The sequence below is a fragment of the Sparus aurata genome, chromosome 2 (assembly GCF_900880675.1).
Source record: "Sparus aurata chromosome 2, fSpaAur1.1, whole genome shotgun sequence".
NCBI lineage: Eukaryota > Metazoa > Chordata > Actinopteri > Spariformes > Sparidae > Sparus > Sparus aurata.
The window spans coordinates 23,524,227-23,543,975 of record NC_044188.1 but is presented as its reverse complement, the minus strand read 5'-3'; the positions used below and the strand labels follow the sequence as shown (position 1 = coordinate 23,543,975).

The window sequence follows — 19,749 nt, the reverse complement described above, 5'->3', positions numbered from 1 at the left end:
AAGCAACAAAATAAAAACATCTCGTGATGTACTGTGAGTTGATGTCAGGGGAAGCAAGTGTCAGAACCAGGCGGCCCTGTTGGGTGTATGTTTGTCACAGTGCATGCTGTGATTGAGAGCCGGGGCGAGGGGGGTATTTTTGCGTCATTACTCGCCTGTCAGAAGACAAGGAAGAGATAAGAAGAGAGAGTTGGAGGGGGCATGTGTGCGTACAAGCATGAGTGCGAGAGAGGGAGATTGCTCAGGATTTGGCAGTGGCACCAGTGTTGGGGATGTTTGCTCTTGATATGACATTTGGTGTGACTTAAATCTGCACTCAGCCACACACACACACACACACACACTCAGACACAGATGTGCACACACAGCCATCAGCAGCAGCTGTAGCAACAGCGAGGCACTGACAGCAGGCTAGAGCTGGAGCTTACTCTCTGCACGTGGCACCATGGACTGTGGTGTTGCTGCAGGACAGTTGGACAGACTGCGAGTGCAGGCTTGCACACATAAATGCCTGTGTGTCTTTCTGTACCCCTAACTTCTCTGGTCAGTTGCTCAGCTCCGATACCCTATTGGTTGCTGTCAATCAGAGCAGGCGACTGCAGTGTTTAATGTCGCGGTCACAGAGCAACTGAGCGAAGGCTTATTTCGACGATAGAGAAGTCCTCCATCCGCAATTTCTGCTTCCTGTGAGACTGCAGTTTTTACACACACACAGATGTAGTGGTTGCATATACAATGTGCTGTACATGCTGCCATACACACAAACAGAACATCAAAGACACTTGGAAACTCACAGCATCCACTAACATATGCACGGATGCCTCAGATCCTCACATACATACATGCAAACCACGTCCCCGGGCGTGTACTATCCAGTGCCGAGCCACTAATGTCTCCCTGGGCTATTTTAGACTGACTTGAAAATTGTAGCTCCCAGGCGTCTGCACCAAGAAGATTCATTTCATTATGTAAAGTATCGGCGAGGGAGAAGGAAAAGACCCTCTGCATTAATGGTTAAGGTGAACTGCTGGTCGATCAGCTGAAACTCTAGCTCTACCATGGTCGTCAGAAGTGGTTATTTACCGCCTTCCCTCGAGCAAGAGTGGTTCTACTTGCCCTGAAAACAAAGCGATGAGATGTCCACAGCTACGGGTTTGCTAGGGATGGACTAGGAGGCTCGGAACCAGCTGCAGCCTTACAGATAAAGCACTGCACCATCAGACCGGGCCACAGTGGACTTGAGAAAGTTCACAGCAGGAGCTCTGCAGTGGAGAGAAACTGCAGAATTGTTTCCCTCCTGGCCACAGCTTATTAACTCTCTCTCTCTCTCTCCCCCGTCCCCGTCCCCTTTTTTCTTTTTTTTACTCCTGCATCCTTCCCAGAAACCATTTGTCATCACTGATTATGCTCTATATCGTTCCCAGAAACACCGTTCTGCCTTTCCCCCAATGCAACCAGCTTTTTTTTTTTTTTTTTCTAAGCGAATATGATTGATGATGCATTGATGCTGCAATGATTAGATAAGTCACTGAAGAGAACAGATGTTTATTAATGATAAAGAGTGGTGTGTAGCTTGGATGTTTCTAGCTAGCAAGGCTAAAAGACGGATCGCATTAGTACGTGTTTATGAAAAATTTAACTTGGTCCGACAGACAGGCGCGTTTACTTTCAGGTAACTTGTAAAACATCAGTCGTGCCTCGCTGTGGGAGCAAATGTCCCTGTTTGCCTCTGCCTCCATCAGCCTCATTATTAATGGACTGGAAGCTGCGTTCAGGGACAGACGGTCATGTGTACCTTTCCCTGATGGATGTCTGATGAAAAGACATCACATTAGCGTTCCATACACTTGTCTCTCAAATGAAGCCTGTCCAAACAATAAAGCCATACTTCATTAAGCTTTTTAATAGCACAATCAGAACCCGCTCCCCTCCTCCCTGCCTTGAATCCCGAAAAACTAATGTACACCAGGGAAACATTACTTCCTGCTCAGCTTAGCATCGTAAACTTTCATGTGTTACTGTTTACATACAGGCATTGTTTTCATATAATTTATTGGTTATGTATGTATTTGCTCTCTGCTGTGACAGTTCCATACTTAACCTAATCTGCTTTGTCTTGCACCACCTGTAGGCTGAAGCAAACAATCTGTCACTGCGCCCTTTGCTTCATTACACCTGCTAACATTTAGCATAAACAGATGCAGTAAATATTGATATTATAAGAGTGGAGCATTTCCCTTTTTGTGTGTTTTCTTAAGTACAAGTTACATTGAAAAGAACACAATATTTGAACATGTTAATGAAACGGTCCACAAATTTTCAAAAGGGCTGCTGCTAACAATTCCTTATCAACTGATCTGCAGGTAATTTTCTCGATTGCTTGTGTCAGACAACCAACTGTCTAAATCCGGAGATATCGATATATCTGCTATCAAACAGTTTTATCGAATGCGCACCTGGAAGATGGGTGCATAGAAGAATGAAACGATCTAAAAGAAAAGGTTGGATTCCTGCACACTTTCAGCGCTGTGTTTATTAGAGACACAACATTTACATGTAGAAATTGACATTTTTTTTTTATGTTTAAAAGTGAATCTCAGGTTGTATTTTCTCATAGTTACCACAGAGGAGCATAATCACATTATCATTTAAATAAAACCGCTGTTCTTTGTGAGTCAGTTTGTGACACAACTGCTTATTTATTTTAGGTGAAGTGTACAACACCAGTTTGAATTTAGGTATTGAGCAAATATTTTGCTTTGTTGGTAAAGTACTTTGATGAAATTAAATTCACTTTAGAATATAAGACAGAAAAATTAATGCCTTCAGTAGACTCAGTGCTGACATTGTGCAGGAACTTAACCTTTCATGATCATGTATTAGAAGAAAAAGCATCATGTCATTACTTTTGACAACATGGAACCAACTGATGTTTTAAATTTCCTCCTAGGAAGATTGATTGATCTTAAAAATACTTGCAGATTATTTTCAGTTAATTAAATAATTGATGAACTAAATAATAATTTCAGCTCTAACTATGAGGGGTAGAATCAATTGCAGCACACCTAACTCATTCTTGTTCATGCCTCTTGTCAGCTTTCTTCGGTGCGACATGTGTTGGAAAATTTTTAAAAAATGAAATACCCCTCGCGCTGAGATCACAAACGCATCCCTCTCTGTCTCTGCCCCTTGCCCTCTCTCTGCCCACTGCACTTTGTCACCCAGCTTGCTTCCTTCCGGCTGTATATCCCCTGCAGATGGCAGTGGCTCTGTCCAGTCCCAATGGGACAACGTGTCTCACAAGGGACTTAATCTGGTTGCCAGTTTCCTGTCCCCTCCTGCCCCTCTCTGACATCTCCGCCGAGTCCTTGAATCACCTCGCCAGGCCGAGTTGTGCTCTTGAATTTAAATCAATGTGTTTAATTATAGCTGCTTTTAAAACAGGTTCTTGTACCCAGAGGTACAGCAAGTTCAGTAAGAACCCAGAAATTGTCACAGGCCTGCCTTTGTCAGGTTGCCGCGCATTGAGGATAATTAAGCACTTTAATTAAGCCTGGGACTAAATACTGGAGTAATGCTCGTGGGGCCGGATTTAAATAGTCTTAGGAAAGGTATACATTGGTTTCACTCAGTATTTGCTTGTTTTTGTACTTTACTGAGTGTCGTTCCGATCTTTCAAACTATCTTCTTGCTGAGAGTAAAATGGAGACCTCAGCTGTCACTTCCCCACTGATAATAATATCTTCCTTTCACTCCAAACATGTTCACGGCAAAGTAGACTTACACTCCGGGGCTTTGTACATAACTAATTGTGTGTGTTCATGCTTTATGCAGCAGCGTCATCCCCTCACAGACACGCACCCTCCTCCAGCGCTGTCTTTTCTCCCTCTAGTTGGGAACACTTCAAGTGGCGGTGCACATGAACGGCTTGACGGGCTGCCATGGCAACTGCAAGGCCGAGACACAGTCAGGCTGACAGACATTTCCGACCCAGCCAGGCGTCGCCACGTTGATGTTGTCATGGCAACTCGGTAAACAGCACGCCTTTTCCTCAAAAAGATGGAGACGTTTGTTGGATGCTTTATCACTTAAGGTGTGTTCGCTTTTAATCTACACCAGAATTACTGAGGGGAAAAACATGACATTGAAGCTCTTCAAGTCTGTGAAGTGTGTCAGCCGTCATTGACTAAGATGAATGAATCAGCAACCCAGTGGCCATTGCTGCAGATACATACCATATCTGTGAGTGTGTGGTCAATCTGACCATCTGCGTGTCCCCTGGGTGCAACAACAAAGAGAACAGAGGTCCTCTAAGTAGGTCAGTTGTTGGTGTGAGGCTGGGCAGGCTTATCTGGGCACACAGTGGTCCGGCTCAGTGGACCAGCTCCCTTTGTTCCACAGCACGGCTCCGCTCAGCGCTCCCACAGAGGGAGCCAGCATTGCTGCAGCCCTGGGGTCAGGTCTTTCCAGCAGCACAGCTCAGGACTCCATTTGCTTCTTTATAGAGATACAGAGGTGATTACTGACTGTGCTAATCTGTGTGTGTGTGTGTGTGTGTGTGTGTGTGTGTGTGTGTGTGTGTGTGTGTGTGTGTGTGTGTGTGTGTGGGTGCGTGTGTGTGGGTGGGTGTGTGTGTGTGTGCGTGTGCATGCGTGTGTGTGTGAATGGATTACTTTTAAAATGACCTTTCCTGGCATGTTCATGAGAATAATCAGTGCTGGGCTAGGGTTGATTGATTGTCACTCAAAACAGAATGAGCAGTGGAAGTGCTGTACTCTTATTTTTGAAAAAGGCAGGTTGTGTCATAGTTTGATGTTAACAGGTTAACAATTCTACTGCCATTTTTTGATAAGAAATGCGTTTCTTGAACGCACATGGAAACAACAATTAGTTCAGAAACACTACATTAAGTGCTTCATCCACCATAACACTTGTGATCTAGTGTCAGGCACCCCTTGGATGAAGCCTTTCAGGGTACGGGTGACATTTTCTTGCAAGAGCTAAATGACTTGTGTGGATGAAATTAGGCCTCAGTCCACTTCCTTATAGGCTTCAGATTATTAAGTGAACGAAACTGTTGAAATTATTTACATTATCTGACCCCCCCCCCCCCCCCCCACACACACACACACACACACACACACACACACACACACACACACATATACACACAAACACACAAGCATATAGTCACATATGTATAATAACATTATGTATTGTGAGAGATTGTAAGAGGATTAACCAGCACACCTTTGGACCTAATGTGTGATTTAATGTTTAACCAGATGTTTGTTTGTTAGTGTTGTCAGTATTTACATATTAATCTAAATATTAGACCTTTTTTTCACTCGAGACATTTTGCCTTGTTACAGTAGGCAAAGCACAAGTGATGCTATATTCTGACACACATTCAAGCTCATACAGTTGATGCCATGGCATTACATGACAGTGGATGGTACCACACATTCATTTTCATTCATTCAAGCACACATTTAACCTTTACCCTAATTTTCAATGATGTGGAGTACACTTGAACACAATAAACGCACACAAATATAATTAATGAGAAAGCAATCAACTACAGTATACAGTTTGCATTTGCTTTCGCCAATTATCTATTTAAGTTGTATTGTTGTTAATTTGCGCTACAATTGAATGTAAATCTCAGTGGTGTGACAGTGAGTCTACATGAACAACACCAGGACCCTGAAACTGAAGCATTTATAATAATGTTTATAGACATGTCAAAATGTGATCTAACATCTGTTGTTGTCATCAATAAAACTGCTGTTGAATTTAAAAATAGCAGGTTTGGATGATTGACTCAGTTTGAACATTGTCAGGACAAACATAATAATCAGTGTTAAATGTAACATGTCACAAACTTCACAAAAAGTGCCAAAGGGGAAATCAGGTTCATCTGAAGTTGAAATCACCATTTCCATACGTATTGAGGAGCATATGTAGTTCATGTTACAGGTTTTCCTTCAAATAAACAATAGATATGAGTGAAAACAACTGAAGTAAGCACTTCACACTGCAGCAGGAATGACTAATCACATAGTTCTGCTTGACGATGCATTCAAATTCAGTTTGACTGCCTGAGGGTGTGGATGAGACGCAGTTAGAAATCGATGGTAATCATGCACAAGGGATAATATTTCATTATCCGTCATTCATCTTTATATACTAGACCGTGCCACACTGTTGAAAGCACAGAATATATGAATTCATATTGGTTTTGTAATGGGGCATCTACACACTGCAAGTGACTTACAACATTTTAATTTAGAGAACACCCACCTCTTGACACAGTTACCTGCCACATTTATGATATTGTTTGGATCCATGCATGATATATATGTTAAATATGTCATACTTCCTTTTTTTCCATACAAAGATTGTCCTTTTAGTGATTATGGACTGCATGATACTTTCTAATTTTCAATGGAATGGAAGTTGATTTAAGTGGTCGTGAGAGTGTGTCTGAGTGTGAAACCACGAATTGTGTTTACCACAAAGCCCGGTCTAGCTTATTGTGAGATTTAGAGGGAGCTTCGAATGTAAAATGACCTGAATGCCGGTGATGTCAGCCCCTCCATTCATGAAACACATGAATAATTGAGGCGGCAGCAGGCTCAGTGCACCAGCACCAAGTAGAGGTGGAATGCAAAGTGAAAGCCATCTCTTTCCTCATTTGCTCTGTCTCTCACTGGCTCTCTCTCTCTCTCTCTCTAGCCGCTCACACATTCATCCTCAATCTCTTCCCATCTATTGTCAGTCTGCAGCCGTGAAATTCTGTGAACGAGGGGCTGAAATCGCGAGAGAAGAGCCTTGCTTGGATACAAGCGGATGCAGTAATCGGGAAGACGATCCAACGGCTGAGAGAGCTGCGGAAGAAAAAGGGGGAATAGAAGAGTGCAGGTTGCTCAAGAGAACGGGAGCTTATCAGCCTCAATTAGACAAAGGAGGAGAGAGCGAGTGATAGGCAGAGAAAGGCAAAGACAGAGCCTGATCTCCAGCTTCAGCTGTTTCTCTCTGTCTGCCAGGAAAATACATTCTTTTTATCTGCTGCTGCGTCCGCTCCCCCCTCCATCTTCCTGGCATGCTCCAGATCTCGTCCCTCTCTCCTTTTCCCCCTCCTCCTCCTCCTCCTCCTCAGCTCCTCTCCTCCCTCTTATGCCTCATCCCGCTGCGTGAATGAAGCCGTTTGAAAAGGGCTGATCGTGGCGGAGCAGCTCTCTACATGGCTACGACCAGGTTAGTGCTGGGGACAACAGCCTGCCTACCTGCCTGCATTCACATGGAGCCTGCATAATGATTAGCTTCCCTGCTTGGCTAGATCAACATGTACTATTTACAAGGAGCGTCCAAGGGGAGGGCAGCTGCATCTCAGACCACCAATGCCTCTTCTTTGGCAGGTGGTGTTAAGGGCGATGTAAGCTGGTTATTAGGAGATCAGAGCTGGCCGGGGAAGATCAGTGGCCCTAAGCCTGCTGAGGAAAATCTCCCTGCCTGCCTCTTCCATCTTTTCTCTCCCCCTCCATTTATCTGGGCAGCTACCTTTCTCCGTTTTACGCTGCGAGAGAAAGGAAAGAGCAGGGCACAGTCCTGGGGATGATCCGTTGGATGAACAGCTCATTACTGGGGACTGACTACGAGGACATGGTGGTGTTTGAGTGCGTGACGGTGGCCAACGAGGGCTGCCGCTGCCTCGAGGGCTGCTACGGCGAGGTGTTGAGGGACTGTGTCTTTCAGCATGGGTATGGCAGGCTCTATGATGCATGAGAGTAGATGGGTGGAGTAGGATGGGTGTGATTATGTATTATGTAAAGTTCTTGTTGCATTTGTAGTATTTGGTCAGTTAGGTGTGTGACGCTGCACGGTTTATCATCTAAGCAACAACAGAGTAAGCTGTGATGTGTTCCTGCAGTGCGTGGGCGTGTGTGTCCACACGCATGCCGATGTTTATGTCTGCCTCTGTGTACTGTATGCGCCATTCCTGTGCGTGCATGCGCAGTGGACGCTGGTGAGCGTGGTGTTCCTCATGGCCTTTTCAAACCGAGCGGAGCTGAAGGGCTGCTGCCAGATGGGTATTTTCCAGGGTCAGCAAAACTGTGAAAACAAGCAGGGCCTTTAGAAAGGCCCGGAACTCTGTTCTATTGTGAAGCAGAGCGATTGGACAGCTTGAGCCGGTTGGATTTAGAGCTTTAGAGCTTATTTAAAGAAAAGATTGTAACAAAGTGGCACAAGTAGCTTGCTTGTTTCTCTGTATTTTTCTTTTCTTTCACTCCGGTTGTAATAACCTGACCTATTTTCAGTGACTGTGATGTGAAGGGGTCCTGTCTGATCAACACCTTGAAGTCATCAGTTTGTGCAGAGCTCTGTAATGCAGATGAGTTCTGTGTTTGAGCCTCGGGGACCGATCCCTCTCGCACAGTATGCAAATGAACATGCTCTGCTGTGCCAAATATGACATTTAAGTGTTTTATTAATCCAGTAAGATGGTAACAATGCTAGATGCAGTAGGTCTTGATAGAAATAGGCTGCAATTTACTGTTAGTTAAACTATAATGTTACATTTTTCAGAGCTAGGTTATAGCATGGAGTTACAAAAAGCTAAGGTTTAATTTGAAGGTAAAGCCATATCTCACAGGGTATTGCTTGTATTTTCTGACATGCAATATAAGTATCAGGAATGCATGCTTCATTATTTATAAAATAAAAATGATCAAGTAAAATGCAAATCTAAAGAAAACTACAGAAAGAACCATTAAGTACAGATAGGGTTTATAAAATATTAACATCCATATATTTAAATGATGGCTAGTTGTATCAATAAGTTCAGAATCCATCAGTAAACGCGCAAAAACAAAGCTCTGATAGGCCGTGAGGAAACGTCTGTCACTTTGCTCCCTGCTGTATTTCCCGCTCGGACAGCATCTCTAACAGCAGAACTGCTGAAGTATATTTAGTCCCACACGCTGAATATTTAAACCTCTCTCCCTTTCTCTCTCTCTCTCTCTCTCTCTCTCCCTCTCTCTGTTCACTGTTGCTATAGTGATATTCGAAGCGGAGCTTTGTTTGAGCTTTGTAGTTGTGTGGGCGGTGCTCTAAGTGAAATGGCTTTTTAATTGTTAAATTGTTTGTCATCTCTCTCGCTACAGTACATCACTGAAATCCTCGGACCACTTGTCAGTGCCACTCTATAACTCGGCAGATCATGGGAGCGCTGCAGTTCACATTAGTGAAGCGCAGGCTCCCATCACTGTCTCCAGCTCTGCTTTGATAAATTGAAGAGAGAAGTGTATTGTTTTGTCAACCTATGGACATCAGAGCAGGGAATTAGTTACAATACATATAATGTGCGAAAAAGTGCCCCCTCCAATATATTATATTATATTTGTGTCAACAGTGGAAATAAAAATGAATTTCTATCCGTCAGCAGGCAACCAGTGCTACCATCTGACATAATCATAGCAAATAAACTTACCAAGTCTTTACTGTTACCTCTTCTTCTAGTTTACTGTGCAGTTTGTCCAGGTGGTGTTGCCAGCAAAAGCTGTTGCTCACCTGCTGTTTGTCCCACAGTCAGTGTCAAACACTGATGTGACTCTTTATTGCATTGCTTTCAAATAGAAATTCGAAAGCTGGCTAATCTGAACATTACATAGGCTTTGTCACTGTAGATGGTGATAGTTTATGTAATGTTATTGTGTATTAATTTAAAAAAATCATGATTTTGTGTAAGTAAGCAGGAGAAAGAAGGAGAGAATGAAGGACTGAGGAGGAGGAGAGAGGGCTAATAACTCAATACACTATAAGACGTTATTGTATGAAGTGAAACATGAATTAAAAGTCGTCCCCCCCCCCCCGCCATGGTGCCTCCATGACTACGTCTTTCATCAATGATAACTAGTATGCCATGTGTTTGTTGTAATAGAAAGCTATTAGACAGGTAGCAACAGCTGTGTCCATTATTCTCCAGCTGAATAACTCATTGTGCTTCTTCATTTAATTCCCTGAGCATTAAAGTCCAGAGATAAAGCCTCGGCAGGTACTCTTGTTTTATGTAGTACTCTCCTCGTTTTGTCTCATGAAGCCATTACTAACAAAGCAGCTGTGATAGAAGCTTTTGTGTTCTCCTCCGCAGGCTAGCGTCAGCTGCGTGTTCAATCTATCCACACCACCATGCTGGTTCAAAGAGCAAACTGTTGTGTGAATGGCTGGTACCGTGCTTAGTCATCCATCTGCTGATGATGGAGCCGTGTCCCCCCATTGTTTACTGCCATGTATCTGGAAAGGCGAGGTGCTCCGCGAATTCCTCGTCCGCTAAAAACAACAAGTGGGGGCTCCTGAAGCAGATGAGATCCTGTTGCTTTCTGCACGGAGGGTAGCATGAGGGATGAATGTTTTGTTATATGTTGCACAGTTTAGTTTTTCTCTTGTATTTCGGGTTAAACACCCAACCACAGCTCTTAATCATAACACATTTTGCTTTTCAGGCAGTAAGCATTTTACTCACTACAATAGAGCTGTTAGTCTGATCCACCTCTTATTTATGTTCAGTCCCTTGTGAATACATGAATGTCAAAAAGATTTTTAACCTGAACCTGAACTTTAACCCCACCCAGTCTCACACCCATCCATGCTGACCATGTGACAGTGTGAGGAGAGTGTGTGCATTTCTGAGCATATGATGAAAGCTGACTGAGACATTGTTAACCAAGCTAGGATACGACATGGAAAAGAGCAGCGCTGTCACACTGTGTGACAAGACAAAGTAACTTGTCTGTTTATGTTTGGGCGGTGGTGGATGCAGTTTCTTGAGAGATGGGAACACTGTATGTGCACCACAGTATGTCTTAAAATATGCTAATGTTATGTTAATATCTTCAGTGCATTATCATCAGATCACTGTGCTGCCATGTTCGAATGCTCTTGGAGTAGATAGGAGGTTTGCGGAAGACTGTTGAGCATTTTCTTTAAGTTCTAGCTGTCCAAGGTCAAACCTGAAACAAACTGTTACTTTTTGCTAATTAAATCTTTTGCAGCTGATATCCATTCGTTTTTAACAGATATAATAGGGCTGGGCGATATGGCCTCAAATCAATATCACGATATATTGAGCAACTCACCTCGATAACGATAAATGAACGATAAGTAACCCCCCCCCCCCGCACCAAAAAAAAAGGGAAAACAAATCCTGTGTATTTACAGAGATGCCACTTTAAAGGACTGTAAAACTACATTGTAGTTAAGATTTTTATTATTTATTAAGTAGTTAAGAACAATTGATGAGCACACGATTGAACAGCTGAAAAGCACAGATTACTTGAAATGACAACAACTTAACAGGTTTAAAAGTATAAAATATACAGTCCCTTATAAACAAATTCTAAGCCTCTCGCTTCTCACTTTTTTATTTCTTCGAATTAAATCACGTGGTTGTACTGCAGGTGGTGGAAGAGGTTGGATGTAAATAAATAAACATTTTGAGGACTTCAGAATCAGAATCTAAGACATGAGACAAAATAGTAGAGAAGTTGATATTGCTGCTTAATATGTTAACCTCTTGAGCATTAGAGAACATTTTTTTTACCACTATTTTCTTTATCATTATATATTTTTGATAGACACAGAATCTGTTTCAGAAGTCAGAGGGTCACATGACATGGAAGCTATTGAGAAAAAAAAATCAAGATTTCTGCATATTAATATTCATATAAAATAGAGGAAGAACTAAAGTACAATAAACATAGCTGTGTCTCATTCGTCCAGTTTACTAATACAATCTGCTGCTGGAGTCACTGGGCCCCATGACATGGAAGATATTGAAAGAACTGCAATTATTTTGTATTAATATATTTATGCTAAGTAATTCGATGACAGTCCCTAAATCAGTTTCCAGCGATTCAGTGCCATGTTCTGGGAGGTGAGCTAACCGTCCTCCTGCTGCTCACACTGGGTGAACCTCAGTAAAGTCGCGGCTGGACCCGAGTAGAGCTTAGAATCAAGCCCAACCCGAGCCCGTGCACGTTGTGTCCGAGCCCGGCCCGACACATTGAATGTAATTATGAGCCCGAGACCGATTTAAACCCGACAACTGTTTAATACGTGCGGTGTTATAACTGACGTTCTCGACTACAGTTGCAAGTTGTTTGAACTACAGAAATCTTACACAAGTGCGCACTTAATGCACTCGACAAAGCCGACAAATGTTATTATCACGGACCACAACTTGATTAAAATGGGTTCACACCTCCGACTTTCCTCCACACTTGCTCAAAGTTAATTCTACTGTTTTTATTTTTTAATTTACATCGTCATGCTCCATGTTGCAAGCTACACAATCGGTGATGCCGGTAACGCGTTACTAGTTTTGTCATTTTAATAGTAAAAATATATATTTTTGCTTTCTTCTTGCGTCTCGGGGAGTGACGTCACGTACGCGAGAAGTCAGGTTTCTCAGCATGAGGACACTCACGTGTCAGACCACGCAGAGACACAAATGCAAACAACAATGGAGGGAGGAGAGAGTAGCGCGTTTTCTAGCTGGAAATACAGTCATTATTTTGAGTTAATAAAAAACAAAACACAAATGTTTGATCAATGGACCGGCCGGCCGACAGTGGCCTGTTGCAGCCTTTGAACGCAGCATCATTACACAAACTGTCCGCGACTCACAGCGAGAGGGGGTTCACTTGATTACTAACCTGGCACAGCTGGTTTTGCATCAGCGGGCGGAGTTTGCAATCAAATTAATGTAAAATAAGCACATCGGTATACGCTGGGGTAGATTAATCAAGTGGACCTAACATGTCCCCCTGTCCCTAGTGGATGTTATGTCTATGACACCGAATATACCGACATGGCCAAAATGACGTCGGTTATCGTTGTAAATTTCGGTATCGGTAAATTTTCGGTTTATCGCCCAGGCCTAAGATATAATATTGAAAAATCCATTGTACTTGTATAAAGACAACAAACCGATTACCTTGAGAGGCGGCTGGATCTGCAAGGTCTCGCGATTCTTGCCAGCCTTCAACCAATCGCTAGTTTACTGGCAATGGTTGAACAAATCAGTATCCTACATGGAACTGCTTGCAGCAATGGGAGGCGTCAAGTTGTGACGACCAAGGGGATTTGAAAACAACAATGGCAACCCCTCAAGAGGTTATCATTATTGATTCTTATAAAAGAATCTGTTATGTCAGAACTGGAGATTCAAATTCATTGAAATAAGAACAAAGAACAGCGCTGAAGGCTAATCTCAACTAAAAACATGTTTTTGCTCTTCTCTCAACTGATTCAACTGAGTCTGATCTACCAACTGGCTCCGCCGGAAGCACTTTCCTAGTAGATCTGATTGGTTAAAGGTAGCCCCGCAATAGATGGTGATAAACAGATGGCTGGTTCAAACATCCGCCAAGTATTTTTTTAAAGTGCCTGCCGTTTCTTTTGGCACCTTTCCAGATGGTTCTGTGTAACGAACCATGTGACACGTCAGGTTTACGTACCGACACACCTACCTTGATTTGAGACACTCTGTGCTCTGTTCCTTAGAGATGTTGATCCTCTTGCCTTGTTGTACCCTGTCCTGGCAGACAATGACAACTATCATCAACTTAAAGAATGTACTAATGATCAGCTTTAAGCATGATCACCACATCATTGGTTTTTACCTCTCCCAATGAAGGTGCACATGGCACAAGAGCATATGTAGAAGCAGCTTTTTTTAAGTAGTTTTTCACCCCACTTGTGCTGGAAAATGGACTTCTTTACACTGACATTCTTATGACCCCAAGTGACCAAAATGTGGCTTTAAATACAAGCTTTAACAAGTATTAGATCTATCCAATCAGTTATTTCTTCATTTTTTTCTTGTAATTTAGTTCTCCCTGCACTGCAGTCTTTACTGATGTTAACTCTTGTGTCTGTCCAAGAGTAGCAAAGATCAACCAGTAGCAGCAGCGACAAACTCAAAATTCCTCACCTGCTTCTCGCCAGGGATAATGGCCGCAGGTCTCTGCTGTGGTGAACAAATGTTTTTAGGCTGCACCATTTTAAGTGGCTACAGTCTTGGATAACTTTGGATTCCTTGTATTCAGGATATTGAAGAAGCTTTTTTGTACCTCTGCTGAATAAAAAAAAAACACACATCTACAGTTATGATGTTTCATTGAATGCAATGTACACAAAATTACTCAAAATGTCCTCCTGTGGCAAGTTTAAATTATAAAGAACTTTATGATTTATAAAGGATTTTATCATTTTAGATGTAAACTTGATGGCCTTCCACAAGACGTCCAGGATGGCCACAAGCAAATATACACCATGTCCAATAAGAGGGCCATAGCATATGAAGATGAAATTAGCCTGGGAGCAGATAGCCCATTTTATTAATGTGTTGCGCTGACCCGAGGAGCACTGTTTTCAGTGTAAGAAACGGTTCAGTGATATTAGACAAACAGAACCAGAGGGCTTCCACCTGACGTGTAGAGAATACGGACACTGTGCCATCTCTTACATCATATGTTTGATGATGTTATTCATGGCGTTACCTATTAACTTACTTCACAAGACAACATGTTACTGGATCTCTTCTAAACCGTTCCCTTTTTCATTTGTCTGCTCAAAACAAATCATATGAAAAGTGCTCACAGCAACATGTGCAAAAAATGAATAGTGATATTCACAAACCCCATCTACCGTGTCTGTAACCCAGACAGTCTAGTGTCTGAGATTATCATGCATGCTGACTATCAATGTCCTCTGCTGTCCGCCATCATAGTGAGCATTTGTATTCAGACTTCATACCCCGATGGAGGATGTACACCAGGTGAAAAAAAAATGTTGTATTAAGACATCCAGGCGTGGGCCAAAGATAACACCAATACAGGCCAAATGGTAACCTGGTTATTACAATTTAAAACTGCAGCTTTGCTCCAGAGAGTCATCTGGCATTCACCTGCCAATGAGCTGGAAGTGTTTGAAGTTTACTTCAAATAATAAATGTCTAACCAATTACTCCAAATCAGGTCTGCGGGGACTAATCAGTAGTGAGTGCAGAGTACACGATGTGCAGTACAGATGAAATGATCATCCACTGAACAGCAGAGCCCTTCTTAATCATATAAATTGATGTCAGAAGTACAATAATATACCAGATGTGCATTATCCATCCCCATGCATTAAACAGATGTGCAGCTCTGTTGTGTTGTCCTTGCTGCCTTTTAAAATCAACCAGCGACTGGTACAACAGACCCTGGCAATTAGACAGAAGCTGTCAACGCTGTCCTCTATGATTCAGTGCTCTGAGCTGCTCTGAACTCCCCAATGTAACAGTAGATCAGTAATTCATGGCCACTATCAGCAGGCAATGGCTGGCAGTGACGTAATGGCTTGCATAACGCCATGTCAAGTAACCGTGGCTGGCGGGCGCCCTGCCACACAGATCACTTACAGAGCCTTTTGTTAGCTTCTGTCAATGTGAGGAGAAGGCTTCTTGCTGAGCCATTGGTGTGTGTGTGTGTGTGTGTGTGTGTGTGTGTGTGTGTGTGTGTGTGTGTGAGAGAGAGAGAGAGACAGTGTCTAGTGCTGGATCACAGAGGCTACCTGATAGGAACTTTGTGTACGATGGAAGGATAGCGACTACCTGTCTCAAGACAACAGTCGTTCCATTCGGCTGGAGAGCTGTCAGAGGAGGTTTTAAAGCAGATCGGCACGTTAGAGTGTGAGGTAGATGTACCTCAGTTTGAGATATAAGAGTCAGATGTTATGGGCCTACTTTAAAAGCCAAAGTGATGCTTTCCTCCTGGCTTTGTATCTCTGCTCATTTAATCCTTGTTATGTCTTCAGAGCCCAGAGTCGCTTTGCCAAAGCAATTGAAACAGTTTTAATATTGCTGGGAAAAGGGTCCCTAATTATTTTAAGGCCTCATATTTCACACAGCTCGGAGTAAACAGCTCAATAAATGCTAGGGTCCAGAGAATATAAGATAGATGTTTTTCCAGTCTCAGTACATCTCTTAATCAGATTGGCGATGGGCTCAAAAACAAACATATTAATTTCCTTATTGCATTTAAAGTGCGACACTAGTGAGAAAATCCTTAGGTCATGTGTGACATGATGTCTAACTACATTTGTCTTCCTCGCTGCCGCTGATGCTGTTGTTGTTGTTGTTGATTTCCCGTATTAGCTTAGCTGTTATTAGCAGGTTAGCACATGGTGCTTGAAGCCTTAAAGCGTTAAGCCTCAAATGATGTAAGCACAAGGAAACAGTGTATGTGTTGTCCACACTGACCTGTAAACCAATCGCACTGCCTCGCATGGTGTCTACATTCATACGTTTAAGAAGTACCTGATGCAAGACTACATTACACTGTATTTGAACATTTGCTGTGAGAAGAGACAACATCGATATAACTGTGCAGATGATGTTCTCATCCCTTTTTCTCTCTGTTCTCTTTCAGCACTGCCAGTAACTCAAACAAGAGCACACCTGCCTGCTCACCAGTCCTGCGTAAACGCTCGCGCTCTCCCACACCACAGAGCCAGGAGGGCGAGAATATGGTCGAGAAGGGTTCAGACCACTCCTCTGACAAATCCCCCTCCACGCCTGAGCAGGTTGTCCAGAGAACATACTCCCTGCAGTCAGCAAGAAGCGGGGGAAAGAACTCAAAGGTAAGCGACCAGCAGATGCTCCTTTTTTTTTTTTCTCACCTGTTTTGACACATTTACTCCGCACCTGTTTGAAGAGTGGTACACTTTTACTTGAGTTTGAAGCATATTTAGTGTCTAACTCTCGGCACTAAAACTTCTCAGCTCAGACAAGAATACCTTGAAAAGCGCTGGCACTGTGAGGAGAGATTCCTGGTAGAAAGCAATCAGACAAAGCTGTTCTAACATTTTCACAGAATAGCTGTAATAAAAGGCTTCACTGTGGGACACAAGGCACCAATTTCACACACATGGATTAAGATTTGGACAGGTCAGGATGAGGCTTAAAACAGTCTCTGACCCGAAAGCATAAACAGCACGCACGCCGACACGTTGTTATATTCAGTACAGCAATACAGCATGAGCAGGACATGCCCTAAACTCATATCTGTGTTTCTTATAGAGTTAAAGAGCATATCACTTTAATGCTCATGCAGTAATGCATGTGTGTGAGAGTGCATGTGAGATAACAATACAACCTTCATGTTTACATACAGTAAGAATACTGCATGTTAGCCCTGTTTTCGGACAACTGTGAAGCGAGGTCAGCAGCCGAGTGCTTATCTTTGATGTTCCGTAGGGACATCGCACTGACTTTATGAGACCGTAGTCGACAGGATATGTCAACTTGTGCAGCCATTCATAAACTGTGACTGCATAAACACGTCAGAGTCAGCCCAGCTGTATTCCCTTTTCCGAGTATAGTGACGTACCCTTCGATTGGTTATTGACTTGTACATACTGATATGCAACCAGTGAGCTGCAGCTATCACTCTCCCCCCTAAGGAGAGATTGCACCCTCCTCTCCATTCCAGCCTGTCATTTTTACATCCCATACACTCACTAGTCTTTTACTCTGCCTTTCCTTTCCGAAAACTATAATTAAAGGATAGACAAATTAGCCCAAAATGGAAAGTCAGAAGTGGAGACATTCTTTATATATTAATTTACTCACTATTGGGATTTTGTTTTTATGCTCATCAAAAGGCGACACTGGAAATCGAAATCAAAACAAGTGATGTAGTTGAAGATTTCTACAGTGAAACAGGGATGGGGGTATAAAGAGACAAAGTCCCCTTTCGTTGTGCACCATGGGGCCTCATTTCAGAAAAAGTATGTACAGTGGTCAAGAGAGAAATCATTTTTTATCCCATTTAAATTGTACCATTGATTACAACTACGTATGAAGTCTGTCAATTTAAATGATTATTTTGCAAGTCAAGAAAGTCTCAGTTTGTTGTAAAGATAGTTAAATATACGACAACATTCGATTAACTGTGTCATCTTGCACAATATACATCATCACCAACACAGCCGTCACCTCAGCACAAAAAAGGGAGTAAGAAAGGGGAAAATCAGAAGAAGTCTGGTCATATTGACAGCTGCAGTTCTGTCAAAGAGGAGTCAGTCAGTTCTGTCAGCTACTAATATATGAGACCGCCTTTACAAGGGTTCAGTTATGGGCTTTGGTGAGCGCTAAATGAGACAACATGACTGATACGACCATTATGTGTGTAGACTTTATGATTCCGTCTTTTATTAATTGTATGAGAAATTGCAACTTTGATTATCTTTAAATTGACATATGTCATGAATATAATTCATGGATCAATTCAAACAGGATAAAAAAAAAAAATGTCTTCTTCCGTTCACTACCATACATACTTTTTCTGATTAAGGACCGATGGGGGCTGACTGGAAGGGGCGTGACTTTGCCTGTCTGTGCAGTCTGGTGCACACAGTTATAGTCAAAGCTTTTAATAAGATGCAGGAACTAATAAAAAGCATTTCTTCATCAAAGCGCTGTTCTATTAAAGTTACACTGTTGAAGAGATGCTTAGTGTCTGCAGCTTATTAAAAACTGAAAACCATGTGCTCCACACCACATTCTTCCTAAACCAGTGATGTATTTGTGGCATCAGTGAAGGTAGTTTTGTTTTGGATCCTTTCGGTTTGTTTGTATGTATGTATGTTTATGTTAACAATTTACCGTCAGCTTTTCTTCTTCTGATTCTATGATTGTGTTTTGTTATTCAAGGAATCATTTCAGCTGAAAGTTTGATTAACAAGAATGGTGTGTTTGGGTTTAAAGGGTTGGTTCACATTTTTCAAGTCTGTCTTGACACAGTAACCGCGGTGTCGAGTTTACTTGCTATGATTTTTGTCCCTGCTAATACGATCCATCAAAAGAGCACGATATCGCTGTGTTGGTGTTCCTACTAGTGTTGTCAGAAATATAGATTTTATAACACATATCGATTCTGAATACTTGAAACCCTTTCAACACTCATTAACAACAACATCGATACACCAGCTGTGCTCTGTTACATTGTCCTCTCTCGGACAGCGAGCTGACACACACACACACACACATCAGGATTTTCTCCAGTCTTTTAATAGACCAGCGGTCTGTCAGGCCAAAGCATTGCAGATGTTTAAAAGAATCTATTTTATAATATGTAAAGTAAGCAAAATAGTTTAGTGTGGGCTTGACAGTAACATGATAGCTTTGAAAGTGGCAGAGCAGTGTGTGTACAGTTTAGGCAACAACAACTCAAGACCCAACCAGTGTCTCACTTACTGATTAAAGTGAGCGACAACTTCAGCCCAAGAGAAAAAAAGTTAATGTATTTAATGTTTACTGCAATTGAAAATCTTATCACATTGTGATAAGTTTCAAGGTACTGTGACAACACTAGTTCCTACAATAACACGATTAATGATGCTCCAGGACCATCATTCTAACTGGCCAATCGCGATTTTATGATGTAATAGCTTTGCAACTCAGGAGGGGAAGATTGGAAAAATACGAACAGGGGAGAAGTTTTCATTTGTGGTTTACACTGTGAAAGGGTCTATTTCAACCCTATCCATGTTTTCTTACACCTAACAGTGTTAGTGCTGCCTAAACCTTAGCGACGAAGATAATAAGTCAACTTAGTCTTAAAATCAAAAGTCAAAAATGTAACACTAGTTGTAAAAGGATCTCGTGTGCTTGAACCATTCAACTACCACATCTCACTCCCT

General features: G+C 42.3%; 1 protein-coding gene across 20 annotated transcripts in view; it reads left to right on the top strand.

Moving 5' to 3' along the window:
* Nucleotides 1-19,749, top strand: part of gramd1bb (GRAM domain containing 1Bb) — a 138,275-nt gene that overhangs the window by 93,740 nt on the left and 24,786 nt on the right. For 18 of the 20 annotated variants that reach the window (XM_030438942.1, XM_030438886.1, XM_030438869.1 and 15 more), the window contains one exon: nt 16,476-16,686. In XM_030438942.1, the coding sequence (XP_030294802.1) occupies nt 16,476-16,686 (211 nt within the window). Of the gene's footprint in view, nt 1-6,642; nt 7,261-7,741; nt 7,764-16,475; nt 16,687-19,749 lie in introns of those variants that run through there. The other 2 variants (XM_030438992.1, XM_030438958.1) reach the window with 2 other exon arrangements.